Raw genomic sequence first — 17,195 nt, 5'->3', positions numbered from 1 at the left:
GACCGGCGTCGCCTGGTGAAATGTTGTTGTGATGCCTCGTGTAAGGAGGTGAAATGCGTACCATCAGGTTTCCGACTTTGATAAAGGTCGGGTTGCAGCCTATTGTGATTGCGGTTTATCGTATCGCGACATTGCTGCTCGCGTTGGTCGAGATCCAATGACTGTTAGCAGAATATGGAATCGGTGGGTTCAGGAGGGTAATACGGAACGCCGTGCTGGATCCCAACGGCCTCGTATCACTAGCAGTCGAGATGACAGGCATCTTATCCACACGGTTGTAACGGATCGTGCAGCCACGTCTCGATCCCTGAGTCAACAGATGGGGACGTTTGCAAGACAACAACCATCTGCACGAACAGTTCGACGATGTTTGCAGCAGCATGGACTATCAGCTCGGAGACCATGGCTGCATTTACCTTTGACGCTGCATCACAGCGTTGGTGTACTGACCGACGAATCTGGGTAACGAATGGCAAAATGTCATTTTATCGGATGAAACCAAGTTCTGTTTACAGCATCATGATGGTCGCATCCGTGTTTGTCGACATCGCGGTGAACGCACGTTGGAAGCGCGTATTCGTCATCGCCATACTGGCGCATCACCCGGCGTGATGGTATGCGGTGCCATTGGTTACACGACCCGTTCACCTCTTGTTCGCAATGACGACCCTTTCAACAGTGGACGTTACATTTCAGATGTGTTACGACCCGTGGCTCTACCCTTCATTCGATCCCTGCGAAACCCTGCATTTCAGCAGGATAATGCACGACTGCATGTTGCAGGTCCTGTGCGGGCCTTTCTGGATACAGAAAATGTTCGACTGCTGCATGGCCAGCACATTCTCCAGATCTCACACCAACTGAAAACGTCTGGTCAATGGTGGCCGAGCAACTGGCGCGTCACAATGCGCCAGTCACTACTCTTGATGAACTGTGGTATCGTGTCGTAGCTGCATGGGCAGCTGTACCTCTACACGCCATCCAAGCTCTGTTTGACTCGATGACCAGGCGTATCAAGGCCGTTATTACGGCCAGAGGTGGTTGTTTCGGGTATTGATTTCTCAGGATCTAAGCACCCAAATTGCGTGAAAATGTAATCACATGTCAGTTCTAGTATAATATATTTGTCCAATGAATACGCGTTTATCATCTGCATTTCTTGTTGGTGTAGTAATTTTAATGGCCAGTAGTGTACATAGAGCAGCTGAAGCACTAAAACCACTATCACAATCTTTTTTGTTTATCATTTTTGTCCAGACTGGTATTGTAAGCAAACAGAAGAACACTAATAACAGACAAATTTCTCGAAGACATTCTGACACTATCATAAACCGCGTTCTTCAAGCAGATACTGCCACATTCTGGGGACATGAAGAAAGCACATGGTGCAAAGCATAGGGGTTGGACAAAATTTGGAAAAACTGCAAGGAACGGATTTTTTAATATAAAAGCTGATGCTAGCCAAGCCTACACGTTGCCTCCCCTGTACAGTGCCCTCAATACGTAATAAGTGTCAGTCGTTCCATGTGGTTGCGAATGAATTATGTCGGGGCTAAGTGGATTTCAATATGGACAAATTGTTGTGGTCGTATAGTGGATGCTTCCACAACGAAGGTAGACAATGTAGGTCGTGTTTAAAGAGGCACCATATTGAAGGTTTACTCAACAAACAGGGAAGAAAAATGGTTCAAATGTCTCTGAGCACTATGCGACTTAACTTCTGAGGTCATCAGTCGCCTATAACTTAGAACTAATTAAACCTAATTAACCTAAGGACATCACACACACCCATGCCCGAGGCAGCATTCGAACCTGCGACGTTCGGTTCCAGACTGTAGCGCCTAGAACCGCACGGCCACTCCGTCCGGCCAAACAGGGAAAGCAGAAGAACATCATCGGCTACGTGACCAAGAGTGAGTGTTGAATGATCGTGACATGCGATCATTCAAAAGGATTGTGACGAAAAATAGGAAGGCGCAGCTGCAAAAGTCACCTGCACAACTGAATGTCGCACTCGCGAATCCTGCCAACACCAAAACAACACGTAGACAGCTCCATAAGCAGAGAATTAAAGATCAAGCTGGAATTCCAAAACCAGTCGCCAGCGGCTTAAATGTCTTAAGCAGTAAACGTGGTGCCAAAGCCAGGAAATCACGACACTCAATGTAAGTGAGTCACTTGATTGGATGAGTCTTGTTTCACACTGTTTCCAAATTGTGGTCGAGGTTACATCCCAGGCAGGGGTTCAGCGACGATTCGCACAGCCACATCATAGTATTTCATGGGACTCGTGGTTACTCTGCAAGGTTGCACTACTGTCAGACCTCACGACGGTCTACGAGTGTCGTACACTGGTTACAAACCATGTACACCTCTTCACCACAATCATGTTTCCTATCAGCAGTGGCATTTTTCAACAAGATAATGCGCCGTTCACAAGGCCATCCCATCTGTTCCACAATGCACAGCCCAGGACTGGTTTTGGGAATACGAGGATGATACGTCAGATCTCCACTGGTCAACAAACTCACCAGATCTCACTGTTATTGAGCCAATGTTTTCTACCTTTGAGAGAAGTCTACGTGGTCGAAATCCACCTGCATCAATGTTAGCTGAACTTGAAAGTACTTTGCAAGGAGAACGGTGTATGATTCCCTTGAAAACCGTACAGGACCCCTATTTATCCATTCCAAGGCGACTGGAAGCTGCTTTGAATGTCAACGGTTTTCCTTCATGGATTAGGCTTGGTAATGTATTATTTTTTTCTTGTTTCCAAATTTCGTCTATCCCCCGTACACGCTACAGTCAGGCACAGAGACTTTAGTTTATTCCTACATAAGGACTGAGGAAGTATGGAATGAAATATGTACGAGGAGCACTCAATAAGTAATGCAATACTTTTTTTTTCTGAAAGCAAGTTGGTTTTATTCACAATTTAAATACAACATATCATACACCACTGCTTTGGTTGGTTGTAACACCCTATTTCAACACGATCGTTGTTCAATGCAACAGCCTTATACTACATTACTGGGAGGTCCAGTATGCTTGCATGGTACCACATTACTGGTGGACATCGGAGCCAACGTATTGTTACATCAATAATCTCCCCATCATCTAGATATTGCTTCCTATGGAGTGCATCCATCATTGGGCCAAAAGTCAGGAGGAGTGAGATTCGGGTTGTACAGTGGATGAGGAAGAATAGTCCAATGAGGAATTGTGAGCTCCTCTCAGGCGCAGACTTGTGTGAGGCCTTGCATTGTAATGGACAAGGAGAAGTTTTTTTTTCCATTTTTGTGGCCATTAACATGCTGAACTCGTTCAAAATTGTCCAAATGGCTCTGACCACTATGGGACATCATCTGAGGTCTTCAGGCCCCTAGAGTTAGAACTACTTAAACCTAACTAACCTAAGGACATCACACACATCCATGCCCGAGGCAGGATTCAAACCAGCGACGTAACAGCAGCGCGGTTCCGAACTGACGCACCTAGAACCACTCTTCCACAGCGGCCGGCTGCTAAACTCGTTTCCTCAATTTCCTGAGGGTAACACAGTACATGTCACAGTTGATAGTTGCACTATGAGGGAGGACATCAGAGTTGATAGTTGCACCATGATGGAGAACATCAAACAGAATAATCCCTTCATCAGAGTCCCAGAACACTGTCACCATGACTCTAGCGGCTGAGGGCGCTGCTCTGAACTTTTTCTTTGGAGGAGAGTTGGTCTGGCACCACTGTATGGATTGCCATTTTGTTTCCAATTAGAAGTGAAGATACCATGTTTCATCGCCTGTGCTGAGGTTCGACAAAAAGTTGTTTCGATCAGGCTCATAAACTGCAAGTAATTATGCACAGATGACCCTTCGTTGCTCTTTACAGTCTTCCGTTACTCGGGGAGGAACCGAGACAGTATATACCTTTGAGTACCCAACTAGTGTGTCAGCACAACCAACAGAGATGTCCACTTGTGCAGCGAGGTGTTTGTGATGCATCAGTCACCTCAGATGAGAGTGTGCATCCACTCTAATATTGCAGGAGTCAAGCTTTGTGTAGCAAATCAACATCCAGGTATCAGAAAAGTTTGCACAATCTTTTGTGATGATGACAGATGCCTCACCAACGACCCACCATGACTTTGTTGGCTGCCAGGTCTCTGTAGACATTCTACAAGCACCTATGAATATATGTGATATTCTGGTTATCCACCAAAAGAAACTCACGGTCAATTCTCTGCTTCAAATGCATCTCCGTTACAGACATTTTGAAGGCTACGTATTGCACCGCCACTTATTGGAATTTGATGGTACTATAGGGACTGAAGCAAGAATGTTCTACGATGTCCCACAAAAAATTCTTCATTTTTTCAACCGAAATTGGCCGAGAAAAGAAATTGTGTTGCATTACTTATTGAAAGTCCCTTGTACAATCAGGCAAAGAGAGATTGGTTTATTCGTGCATAAGGACTGAGGAGCTACGGGGTGAAATATGTATGAACAGTGCGCAAGCACCCCCGCAGCAGTGGCGGTGCGGCCGGAAGTGTTCCCAGCATGCCCCGCGTCGCTATATAAGCCGGTGCGCCGGCCCCCGCGGCTCAGTCGCTTCGCGGTCCGCGTCCGACGCGCTCCCAGTTTCTGTCGCCGCCTGCCGCCTCTGCAACCCGCCGCACGAGTCGAGTTTCCTGATTTTCTCCACTGCGAGACTTCTTCCACGATGCCATCCGCTGCCACCGCCTGCATCCCCGCCTTGCTCGTCCTCCTCTACGTCACAAGAGGTAGGCGCCCCACGCACCATTCTGCCAATCACTGTGAAGTGTATGGCGGGGGGTACCTTTCTTTCACTGTAGTAGTGTTTGGGTTTCTCGCCACTATTTTCATGGACGAAGAATGACTGCTTGTATTTCTCTGTTCGGGCTGTTATCGTGGTCTGATTCTACATGCACCATTTCTACTGGATCGCTACGTAGAATCCTCGAAAATATTCGCAGTTTTTGCACATTAAACATACGACTTGAAGTCATCTGAACAGGCATCTTGTGGAGTGCATCGTATCTTAGTTCCAGTCATAGATGGGCAAAATTTACGCGAATGAAAGGATAACGAATACAAATAAAAATTACTATTTGTTATTTGTGAATAATGAATAAAAATATTTATTCGAAAGATTATTCATTCACACGAATAAACAAATTCATCTCTGAACAAAGACTTTTATTAAAAAAACAGATAAATTTGAAATCTAATGACTTTTGTAGTTCCAATTCTTCGTCATATATGTAAGAAATGCACTTTTTGTTGATTTTAAGCTAGCTTTCAAAGAACTCTTTTCTCAAACATCTCATCAGAATGTTTGCTTTTGAAATGTTTGCCACTGTGGCACAAAAAATATAGTCTAGACATGCACATTCGCATGACAGTACCACACTTTCAAAGCATGATCTTCTTGAGCAGAACATGTGTGGATAGAAATGCTATGTCAAGTTCGCAAATTTTGGCTCATTACTGAGCCACCCTCAGATCGATCTAAAATGTTGTTCAGTGTGTGACACTCACTCCACATCGACCTTTTTTTTTTTTTTTTTTTTTTTTTTTTTTTACAGCTAAGTCGCCCTAGTTAAATAAAATCCTAAAGTTAATATATTAGTCGGTTATGAAAATTGACTCATGGCGTTGTCGATGGTTTGTACATACTCCTACGTGTGGCAAAATGCGCTCTGTAACAACATTTGATTATTGATTAACGTTATCAGTTTACAAACCAACTAAAATATTCACTTTAGGATTTTATTTGACTAAGGCGACTTACCCCTAAAAAAAATACGAAAATGAGTAATGAGTATCACACTTTGAACAACATTTGAGATTGATCTGGAAAAGGTTCGATAATGAGCTGAAACTGGTAAACAGTAAAGAGAACTTCCGATTTTGAAATAGGATTTTTATCCACACATATTTTAATCGCAGATCGCACATTTTCTGCATCGACAGGGTCAAACAACAGCAAAAAAAAGCGAGATATTATCAATTTCGGTCTAGTTGTTAGCAAATAACTTGTGATTCCACGTTCGCCTCACCTCCCAAATGCCATTCAAAATAACTTTTCCTTATACGTGCTAGAACTATTTGAAACTCGTGACCCGATTTCTCCGACGTTTCTTTGGCTATTATGTGTCTTTAGTTTGTTGTAACTCTCCCTCGGTGAATTATTTGTTTTTAAATCTTTGCTGCAAGAGTTGCAGTTGGTGTAGAAACGCGGGAAATGTCTTGCGATCGATTCTTTGAGAATTTGTCGATTAAAAAAGCTGACAGTGTCCTGCACTGTTATGAACTCATTTCTGTGCTTAAAATGAGTGTCTCTTCCAATATTTTCAAAGTCAAAGTTTCATGTAACTGCATAAGATCATGTACGAGCGCAGATGTATACCACCTAGTAATGTAAGTTTACTCAAAACTTAGCCCTAATACACGTCCTGCAATTGTCCACAAACACAAGCCAAATGAGTAACTGTATTAACGAGACACCCATATTCGATAGTGTCAGCTGTGTTGACAGAATGGAGAGAGTTGTTGCAGATTAAGAGTTTCTGCTTGTTGCAGTCCCACCTTTTTCTAGTTACGCAGAGCACTTTCTGATGCTATTGGCAGAGGGAGGGGGTTATGTACTGGCAGGTGAAGACTCAGTCGAATGGGGCCGCGCCCGTGGTATGACTGCTAAGGCTGTCCGCCTACGAAGTACTTTTGTGTTCCATTTGTTACGTTGTAAAGCAAGTGAAGCCGTGCCCAGCAAGAAGGTCGGTTTGAACAGTGCAGTGCTTTACTAGTCACGGTAGTGTGCCCTTAACTTCCCCCTCACCTCTGAACCGACTTATACAGCCAGTTAGATGGGGCAGAACACGTAATATGTATAAGGTTGCCTACATTACGCCTGCCCGCCCTCTTCTGGAGTATTGCTGTGTGGCGGGGGGTCCGCATCGGAGAAGATCGACAGAGGACAAAGAAGGGCAGAGGGAGTATTACTATTGCGAAATGGAGGAGAGAGTGCCACGGATACGTGAATTGGGATGGCAATCATTAAAACAAAGACGATTTTCGTTGCGGCAGGAACCTCTCATGAAATGTCAATCACCAACGTTGTCCTCAGAGGATGAAAATATTTTGTTGGCGCCCACCTACATAGGAAAAAATGATAGTAAAATAAGAGAAACCAGAGCTCGCACGGAAAGATTTAAATGTTCGTCTTGTTTGCGCACTGTTCGAGAGCGGAACGGTAGGCAAATAGACTTAAGGTGGTTCAATAAACCCTCTGCTAGGCACTTAACTGTGAGTTGCAGAGTAATCATGTAGATACAGATGTACACATCTACAGTTCCACATGTACTCCGAAACGGAATGCAAACTGACTTGCCATTTTACCCATTGTTAGAGGTCAAAGAAAAACTAAATATCAGTAAAATCGTAGACCCACCGGGTGGTTGAATCAGAGATTTTGCATTTTGCAGTCTGAAACTTAACCCTTTATTTTTTATTCTCGTTTTATCTATTTGTTTCTTCTCGTTTTCCCTCATCATTTCTTTGCGGAGGTCGCATGACACTCCAGAAATTATATCGATGAGAAACTTCACATGTTGAGCTACCGTGCCTAGCGATGCCGCTTCTTCTTTTTTTTTAATTTTTTTTTATGCTCGACTCGCAACCCGGATCCGGCCATCGTGACTTAGGTTTTCCGTCATTTCCCTAAATCGCTTCAGGCAAATGCCTGGAGGTTCCTTAGTAAGGGCACTGCCGATTTCTTTCCCCGTAGTTTCCCGATCCGAGCTTGTGCTCCGTTTCTAATGACCTCGTTGTCGACGGGTCAATATACACTAAGCTCCTCCTTTTTTTAAGGAAATAAAGTATATGACAGTTTACATGTGAAGTGTTACGACTACTGGAGACAGTGCCAGAAGTTCCGTCAAAATCGTAACACAACACACACATAAGTGATACTAACACATGCAAATACACCTGATGATAGAGGTTTAAACCTTCTAAACACAGCATGGATATAAACAAACAGTGAGTGGCAAGTGTAAACTTGTTGTTTTATTCGAAAAAAGTACAATGTATCAAAATAAAGTCATCCGAATGTTTTTTTGGACTAACTCTGAGTAAAGTTTCCCCATAGAAGCTGGAACAGTTCTTCGCTTTTAAATACGCTTATGCAGTTACTTGGACCTTTGTGACTGAAAAATGTCGAAAGATATGATGGGTTTAAGCACGTAAAAGAGTTCATAACTGTGCCGGACACTGGCAACTTTTTCATCGAGAAAATGTCAAAGAGGCGACCTGAAGAAATTTTTCGCGTTTCTACACCAACGATTTCGAAACAAAAAGCTTAAGCGTATTACTGTCCATTACCAAGTGAGGCTTACAATAACCTACAGACACATATTAGCCAAAGCAACGTCGAAGAAATCGCATCGTGCTGAAGGTAGGGAAAGAAGTACGATGCATCAAAATAAAGTATTATTTACGTTGCTCAATCTTTTCTCCAAAGATATATTATTTATGGTTTTTAACAATATTCAACAAGTAACTGTCACTGCTAAAGAGCTTCTTTGCAGTCTGCATTGAAGATAAATGCATTATTTATTTTTAATCAAAGTCAGACAGGTTCTGTTTCTTCCGTTTGTTGGTGTAAATTCGGTAATCAGTTTACTGATGTCGTCTTTATTTAAGATTAGCTATTATGCAAAGTTATAAAACCGAATAACCGAGCTTAATTGCGCTGAATCAGCCCTCACACAAAACAAATTGAAACACACAGCACAAGTTTTCGCTACGTACAATAGTACCACAAGTGTTACGTCGCCGAGCTTGGCAGCAGTCGTTTCGTCTCGCAAGGACACTAAATGTAAGGACTAGAGTCGATATGTAACGAGCAGTATACTTTGGAGACCGTCGGGTAGCTTTTCGTGAAATAAATAATCCACAGCGAGATGTTTACTTAGTGTACACAGTCTAGCAAAGTCACATGTGGTACTTACTAGTTGCAAAGAATTGAAACTGACGCGATCTCTCACTTTGTCAGTTGTCTGTATTGACATTTGAGATAATGTTCCGTTCAGACATGACCAGTTAATTCACGGTTCAATTATTCAGCGGATATCTTACAAGCATAATTCCAGTAAACTTTCGTGATCTTTTAATGATTTAAGTAAAGTGATTCCAAACTATGTGAAATAGAGTATTTCCGCGTACGTCGTTGTTCTCTTAAAGAATAGAGAACGAATGCCCCAAATAACGTACAATACTTTACAATAAAGTACAGGTGGCAACCCTAACCGTGCTGGGGGCTTTGGAATCATCAAAGCACGACTGTGCACAAACCAGTAATTGAATATTTACCGAACAGAAACTATACAGGGTCACGAGGAGGAAGCACTAGTTAACGAATTCTGTTCAAGAAGTAAACATATAAAATACGATAGCTTTCAACGTTATTCGTAATTTTAGTTAAGAATAATAAATAACAAGTACACTACTGGCCATTAAAATTGTTACACCAAGAAGATAAACGGGTATTCATTGGACAAATATATTATACTAGAACAGACATGTAATTACATTTTCACGCTATTTTGGTGCATAGATCCTGAGAAATCAGTACCCAGAACAACCACCTCTGGCCGTAATAACGGCCTTGATACGCCTGGGCATTGAGTCAAGCAGAGCTTGGATGGCGTGTACAGGTACAGCTGCCCATGCAGCTTCAACAAGACACCACAGTTCATCAAGAGTAGTGACTGGCGTATTGTGACGAGCCAGTTGATCGGCCACCATTGACCAGACGTTTCCAGTTGGTGAGAGATCTGGAGAATGTGCTGGCCAGGGCAGCTGTCGAACATTTTCTATATCCAGAAAGGCCCGTACAGGACCTGCAACATGCGGTCGTGCATTATCCTGCTGAAATGTAGGGTTTCGCAGGGATCGAATGAAGGGCAGAGCCACGGGTCGTAACACATTGAAATGTAACGTCCACTATTCAAAGTGCCGTCAATGCGAACAAGAGGTGACCGAGACGTCTAACCAATGGCACCCCATACCATCACGCCGGGTGATACGCCAGTATGGCGATGACGAATACACGCTCCCAATGTGCGTTCACCGCGATGTCGCCAAACACGAATGCGACCATCATGATGCTGTAAACAGAACCTGCATTCATCGGAAAAAATGACGTTTTACCATTCGTGCATCCAGGTTCGTCGTTGAGTACACCATCGCTGGCGCTCCTGTCTGTGATGCAACGTCAAGGGTAACCGCAGCCATGGTCTCCGAGCTGATGTGGTGTATAGAGAGGAACAGCGGGCCTAACACACTTCCCTGGAGCACTCCTGACGATACGCTTGTCTCTGATGAACACTCACAGTCAAGGACAAAATACTAGGTTCTACTGTTTAAGATGTGTTCGACCCATAACATGTCTTGGAACCTGTACCTTATTTTAAGACCTTCGTTAATGCAGTGGTACACCGTGTCAGTCTGGGAATATGAAATCAACCTGTTGTCCTTCATCCATGCCCCATGTCAGAAAAGGCCAAGCCGAATTTCACACGAACAATTCTTTCCAAATACGTGCTGATTTGCGGACGAAAGCTTTTCTACCTCAAGCAGGTTTACTATATGCGATCTTACACCAGAGTATGCCCAACGACGCAGGCAATCCCCGATCGCCGTTGGCGGTCCGGACGGTTCCTCGCACCGTCGTAGTTGGCGGATCTGTTGTAGCCGAGAAAATAAACTAGACGAATTAGGGGCGTACGTGGAAGAAAATTTGGGAGTACAAGCTGGTGCGGCAGCAGCACGTAATCACACACCTCTGCACAGACGCAACACTGAAACCTTGCAAAGTGACGGTAGTGCATCGACTGACCAGTTCAGATACTGACGCTCGACTTCAATACTGCCAATGTCTGTTGCAGTCTGTGCGCGGTGGAGAGGTGGACCCTAGAATGGTCATACACTCTAAGAAAAGAAAGAAAAGGGGCGCATCACGAAGGAACTATTCGAATGGGGTTGAAATCGTTAGATGTGATGTACATGAATAGACAAAAAAAGATTACATTTTTAGAAAAATGAGATGATTTATTCCAGGAAAAGAGCTTCACAAACGGTTCAAATAGCTCTGAGCACTATGCGACTTAACTTTTGAGGTCATCAGTCGCCTAGAACTTAGAACTAATTAAACCTAACTAACCTAAGGACATCACAAACATCCATGCCCGAGGCAGGATTCGAACCTGCGACCGTAGCGGTCTTGCGGTTCCAGACTGCAGCGCCTTTAACCGCACGGCCACTTCGGCCGGCAGGGTGATTCTTTGATAATGCCACTGACTCGTGCTGGTGAAACGTCAGAAACGTCATTACCAAAACGCCGGCCGAAGATTCCGAGGCGAAAGCCAGTAGCCAACGCGTGACCATCGGTTAAGTCATTACTGTATAACATGACCCCTGGGTCACACCAGACGTTGCTCCAGCGCTTGTAGGTGACTGTCCGTGGAGGATAGCGTGCTACGTCCTGGCTGGTGGGAAATTTCCGATCCAGTCGGAAACTGGTTACGAATCCCACAGGATCTTACTTGCTTGAGAAGCGTCGATGCATGACTTCTAAAGAACACAAACGACACGCCGCTAGCATGAAACGTGTAGCCAATATGAAAGAGATGTTTACGGAACTAGAGTGGGGTTCTCTAGATAAAAGGAGACGTTCTTCTAGCCAAACTGCAGATTTTAGAGAGGAAGTGAAGGACAGTTCTGCTGTTACTATCTGATACCTCGCATTGCGATCGTGCGAATAAGATATAATTACCAGAATGAAAAATGCTCCTATCATAGCTCAAAAAAGGCGAATATGTCCTGGGCAGAGCTACCGACGTAAAAGAAAGGAACTAGCTTTTCCACTTATCTCGCACTTTCAAACACATTTAAATCGAAACAGTGTCATATATTCGCGTCTTTTTATATATATTAGTAATAGTATTCGCGTCATGTTCAAACGGTTCAAATGGCTCTGAGCACTATAGGACTTAACTGCTGTGGTCATCAGTCCCCTAGAACCTAGAACAAGACATCCGTTTCAGTTCGTCGTTGATCCATCAGCTCAGTTTTTTTATTGCAGAGGACAGCTAACCCTCTGACAGAACACGCTGAGTTACCGTGCGGGCACCAACTGAGCTACCCAAGCACGACTCACAATCCGTCCTCACAATCTTACTTCCGCCAGTATCTCGTCTCCTGCCTTCCAAACTTCACAGAAGTTCTCCTGTTTATTCTGTTTTTTCTTTCTTTTTTCTTTTTTTTTAATGGACACCCCGTATTATTTGTACGCAATCAATTATATGAAAGTCACAAAAAATATTGTGTTGGTTGCGCCGCAATAGGTCAATTACACCCCGAGAAACTGCAAAGTGAAGTTGACGCTTAATACAGATGTCCAGTCACACAACTACGTACAACATAGAAAATTTTGTGAGGAAGGCTAACCAAAGACTGCGTTTTATTGGCAGGACACTTAGAAAATGTAACACATCTACGACGCTTGTCCGTCCTCTTTTAGAATAATGCTGCGCGGTATGGGATCCTTACCAGATAGAAATGACTGAGTACATCGGAAGAGTTCAAAGAAGGGCAGCACTTTTTGTATTATCGTGAAATATGGGAGAGAGTGTCACTGAAATGATACAGGATTTGGGCTGGACATCATTAAAACGAAGGCGTTTTTCGATGCGACAGAATCTTCACACTGCAGTCCAATCACCAACTTTCTCCTCCGAATGCGAAAATATTTTGTTGACACCGACCTACATAGGGAGAAACGATCACCTTGATGAAATAAGGGAAATCAGAGGTCGTACGGAAGGATATAGGTATTCGTTCCTTCCGTGCACTATACGAAATTGGAATAATAGAGAATTGTGAAGGTAGTTCGATGAACCCTCTGCCAGGCACATAAATATGATTTGCAGAGTATCCATGTAGATGTAGATGTAATGAATTACCATTTACCCCTCTGTTAGATCCTTGGTCAGCCATTACTTGTGGTTTACCCTGGCCGGTTATATTCGGTTTTACGTTACCGTTATGTCCACTCTAGTACTGTAGTAAAGATAAATAAAGCACGAACTAACAAACCCTTTCATTGTGTGTGACTGGAAATCTGAATTGTTTCCAGTCTACTAAATAACGAAGTAGCAGTAACAACAGCGTTTGTTGCATCGTAGTACGTCGACCACTTTGCGATTACGAGCCACGCGGGATTCACGTTTGCATCTCGGAATGCGCAGTAGCGGCGCGTTACGTTTATTTCAAGCGATTATTTAACTTCGCAATTTCTCGGGATGTAATTGACATGTTGCGATGCAAGCAACTATACTCTTTTTTTTATTTTTTCAAGTTACTGATTGTGTAAGAAATAATACGGGAGGTCCATTTAAAAAAACTTAAGTCTGCGTCGAAAATAATATTTGCTTTCCTTTTAGATTGTCCCATTGTATTTGGTTTCAGGAGCCCTGCTTTACCTTCATAACCGTGAAAACTGTTTTTCAGCATCTAATGTCCTTCCAGAGATATTTGCGCTGAAACGTATAAGTGGGCCGCCCTGTATGTTGTTTGCAGATGGCCAGCGAATCTTCTGAATTTTGGGCTCGAGGTTAGGGACTTCAGCCTAGAAATTGCAAGATGCAGGTGTGCCAACACCTTGCAGCTGAAAGAGCTCACCGCGCTGGGGGAAGTAAGGTATCTCGTAGAAAAGAGCGAATGTGTCCAGATGTTTTGATTTAAATGTCTTTGAAGCTGCTAGATTAGTGGAATAGTTGGTTCCCTTCTTCCACACCCCTAACTCTGGCCAGGATATATTCCGTTTTTTTTTTTTGTTCTACGGTAGGAGCATTTTTCATTCAGCTTCGCAACTATTACTCTATTACAGTTTTGACATTAGAGAGCCATAGCTCGGTAACCGATATAGAGTTTTGTTGAGTCGGGCGATGACTGATGCGGTGCAGGTTTCTTATTGCTTTGCAAGCCACGTTGCTTATATCGTGGCAACGCATCAAGCTTTCACAAAACAAAACGACGACCATTAATTACGAAGGTTGGAACTTTAATAGTGTCAGCTATTTATTTACAGCTCGTACAAAATAGATACGTGTTTCAAAGTTTTACTGACCTTCAATGTAGGATACTTTTAGCAGTGCCAGTTGTGTTGACAGTTCGAGCGGTGCGGTCTATTGCCCGACGAATTTGTTGCAGTTTCCAAGTGAATGCCGTGAAGTGTTTCTTTCAGTTTAGAAATCGAGTTGAACTCACGAGGGCTTAAGTCAGGGGAGTGCAGTAGGTGGTATAGCACTTAGCAGTCAAACAAACGAGTAACAGCTTGTACTGTACATACTTGAGCATTGTCCTGCAAAATGATGGTCAGGTCCTGCAGAAAGTGTCATCACTTCCGTCTCTAAGCTGGTCGTAGTTTGTGTTCCAAAAATGAACGTTTGTTTTACGACACTGTTACGTTATATACCACCATGTTACGTGCTACAATTCAGAGCCCTTTAGCGGCAGAGGAGTGCAAACATGTGGACAGGAACAACAAAGATGTAGAATGTTAATAACTTTTTTCAGGAAAACTTTAAGAGTTTTCACATAAAAAAAATCAGCAGGTTTACTTTTCAGCAGGCCTCGTAATGAGAAGTTTGAAGCTGCCGTACACTTGGGAATTCGATTGTCTGGGATGTACTGGTGTTGCACTAAAGAGTCACCGGTTGCCTCGTATCGGGGTCATAATTAATTTGCGCTGTGGGAAGATGTAGAACGGTGTGCTAAGGTAGTGCAGGAGCTCACCTGTCGTACCTGCCCAGGAAGTCCGCGTTACCCTTCAGCTGGCGACTCCTGCCAGGATACCAGAGTAAGATCCCTTATCATTTAGAGATCCCTTATCATTTGGCTACAATATAGCAGGTCAGCAACTGGAAGGAGTCAATTCCATAAATTATCTGGGAGTAGGCATTAGGAGTGATTTAAAATGGAATGACCATATTAAGTTGATCGTCGGTAAAGCAGATGCCAGACAGATTCATTGGAAGAGTCCTAAGGAAATGCAATCCGAAAACAAAGGAAGCATGTTACAGTACGTTTGTTCGCCCACTGCTTGAATACTGCTCAGCAGTGTGGGATCCGTACCAGACAGGGTCGATAGAAGCGATAGAGAAGATCCAACGGAGAGCAGCGCGCTTCGTTACAGGGTCATTTAGTAATCGCGAAAGCGTTAAGGAGATGATAGATAAATTCCAGTGGGAGAATCTGCAGGAGAGACGCTCAGTAGCTCGGTACGGGCTTTTGTTGAAGTTTCGAGAACATACCTTCACCGAGGAGTCATGCAGTGTATTGCTCCCTCCTACGTATTATCTCGCGAAGAGACCATGAGGATAAAATCGGAGAGATTAGAGCCCACACAGAGGCATACCGACAATCTTTCTTTCCACGAACGATACGAGACTAGAATAGAAGGGAGAACCGATAGAGGTACTCAAAGTACCCTCCGCCACGCATCGTCAGGTGGCTTGCGGAGTATAGATGTAGACGCAGATGTAGATGTAGAACGCACCGTACAGCTGCTCACCGCAGGCACTGCCGTCACAACACATATCGCCGTCTGCGATACGCCACTTGTTGCCGCGCTGGACTTCTTGCCGCGTGTCGATTAGAAAACAAGTGGCGGCAGCGGCCGTGCAGTTCCGCTTCTGTCACGTAATTAGAGCGGGGCTCACCAACTACTGGTGTTGGGCTATGTGGAACTTGTGGGCCAGAGCGGAGGTGTCCGATGGACGGATAGCCGGTCCGAGCCCAGGCGTTGGAACTAATTTTCCACACCAGTATATGGCAGGTTGTTGTTGTTGTGGTCTTCAGTCCTGAGACAAGTTTGATGTAGCTCTCCATGCTAATCTATCCTGTGCAAGCTCCTTCATCTCCCAGTACCTACTGCAACCTACATCCTTCTGAATCTGCTTAGTGTATTCATCTCTTGGTCTCCCTCTACGATTTTTACCTTCCACACTGCCCTCCAATGCTAAATTTGTGATCCCTTGATGCCTCAGAAATACTTTCAGAAACGGCTTCCTGATACTTAAATCTATACTCGATGTTAACAAATTTCTCTTCTTCAGAAACGCTTTCCTTGCCATTGACAGTCTACATTTTATATCCTTTCTACTTCGACCATCATCAGTTATTTTGCTCCCCAAATAGCAAAATTCCTTTACTACTTTAAGTGTCTCATTTTCAAATCTAATTCCCTCAGCATCACCCGACTTAATTCGAATACATTCCATTATCCTTGTTTTGCTTTTGTTGATGTTCATCTTATATCCTCCTTTCAAGACACTGTCCATTCCGTTCAACTGCTCTTCCAAGTCCTTTGCTGTCTCTGCTTGCTCAATATACAGATTGAATAACACCGGGGAGAGGCTACAACCCTGTCTCACTCCCTTACCAACCACTGCTTCCCTTTCATGCCCCTCGACTCTTGTAACTGCCATCTGGTTTCTGTACAAATTGTAAATAGCCTTTCGCTCCCTATATTTTACCCCTGCCACCTTCAGAATTTGAAAGAGAGTATTCCAGTCAAAATTGTCAAAAGCTTTCTCTAAGTCTACAAATGCTAGATATGGCAGGTATATCTACATAATAAAAATGTAAATATTCACTTGTTCAAAAGCGTGTACCTCCGAAAGTTCTTTGACACAACAATGGATTCCTATAAACACGTGTTTCTAGGAACGTACTTCTTTTTATATACAGGGTGGTCCATTGATCGTGACCTGGCCAAATATCTCACGAAATAAGCGTCAAACGAAAAAACTGCAAAGAACCAAACTCATGTAGCTTGAAGGGGGAAACCAGATGGCGTTTGACCTATGGCAGCGCCATCTAGCGGGCCAACCATGGCGCCATCTGGTTTCCCCCTTCAAGCTAAACGAGTTTCGTTGCTTGTAGTTTTTTCGTTTGATGCTTATTTCTTGAGATATTTGGCCCGGTCACTATCAATGGAACACCCTGTATATCCGTCGTTCGTGGTGTCGCGGTAGCACGGGGTCCCGGGTTCGATTCCCGGCGGGGTCAGCGATTTTCACCTGCCCCAAGATGAATGGGTGTTGCTCT

At 43.8% G+C, this 17,195-nt stretch overlaps 1 protein-coding gene across 1 annotated transcript in view; it reads left to right on the top strand.

Moving 5' to 3' along the window:
- Nucleotides 1–4,618: 4,618 nt before the first annotated feature.
- The window catches only part of LOC126215210 (carbonic anhydrase 2-like), a 223,079-nt gene continuing 210,502 nt past the window's right edge, over nt 4,619–17,195 (top strand). Inside the window, exon 1 of the mRNA XM_049941874.1 lies at nt 4,619–4,780. Coding sequence (XP_049797831.1) covers nt 4,720–4,780 — 61 coding nt within the window. The 5' untranslated portion in view covers nt 4,619–4,719. The remainder of the gene's footprint in view (nt 4,781–17,195) is intronic.

The sequence above is a fragment of the Schistocerca nitens genome, chromosome 12 (genome assembly GCF_023898315.1).
Source record: "Schistocerca nitens isolate TAMUIC-IGC-003100 chromosome 12, iqSchNite1.1, whole genome shotgun sequence".
Taxonomy (NCBI): domain Eukaryota; kingdom Metazoa; phylum Arthropoda; class Insecta; order Orthoptera; family Acrididae; genus Schistocerca; species Schistocerca nitens.
This window is presented reverse-complemented; position numbering and strand designations above follow the sequence as displayed.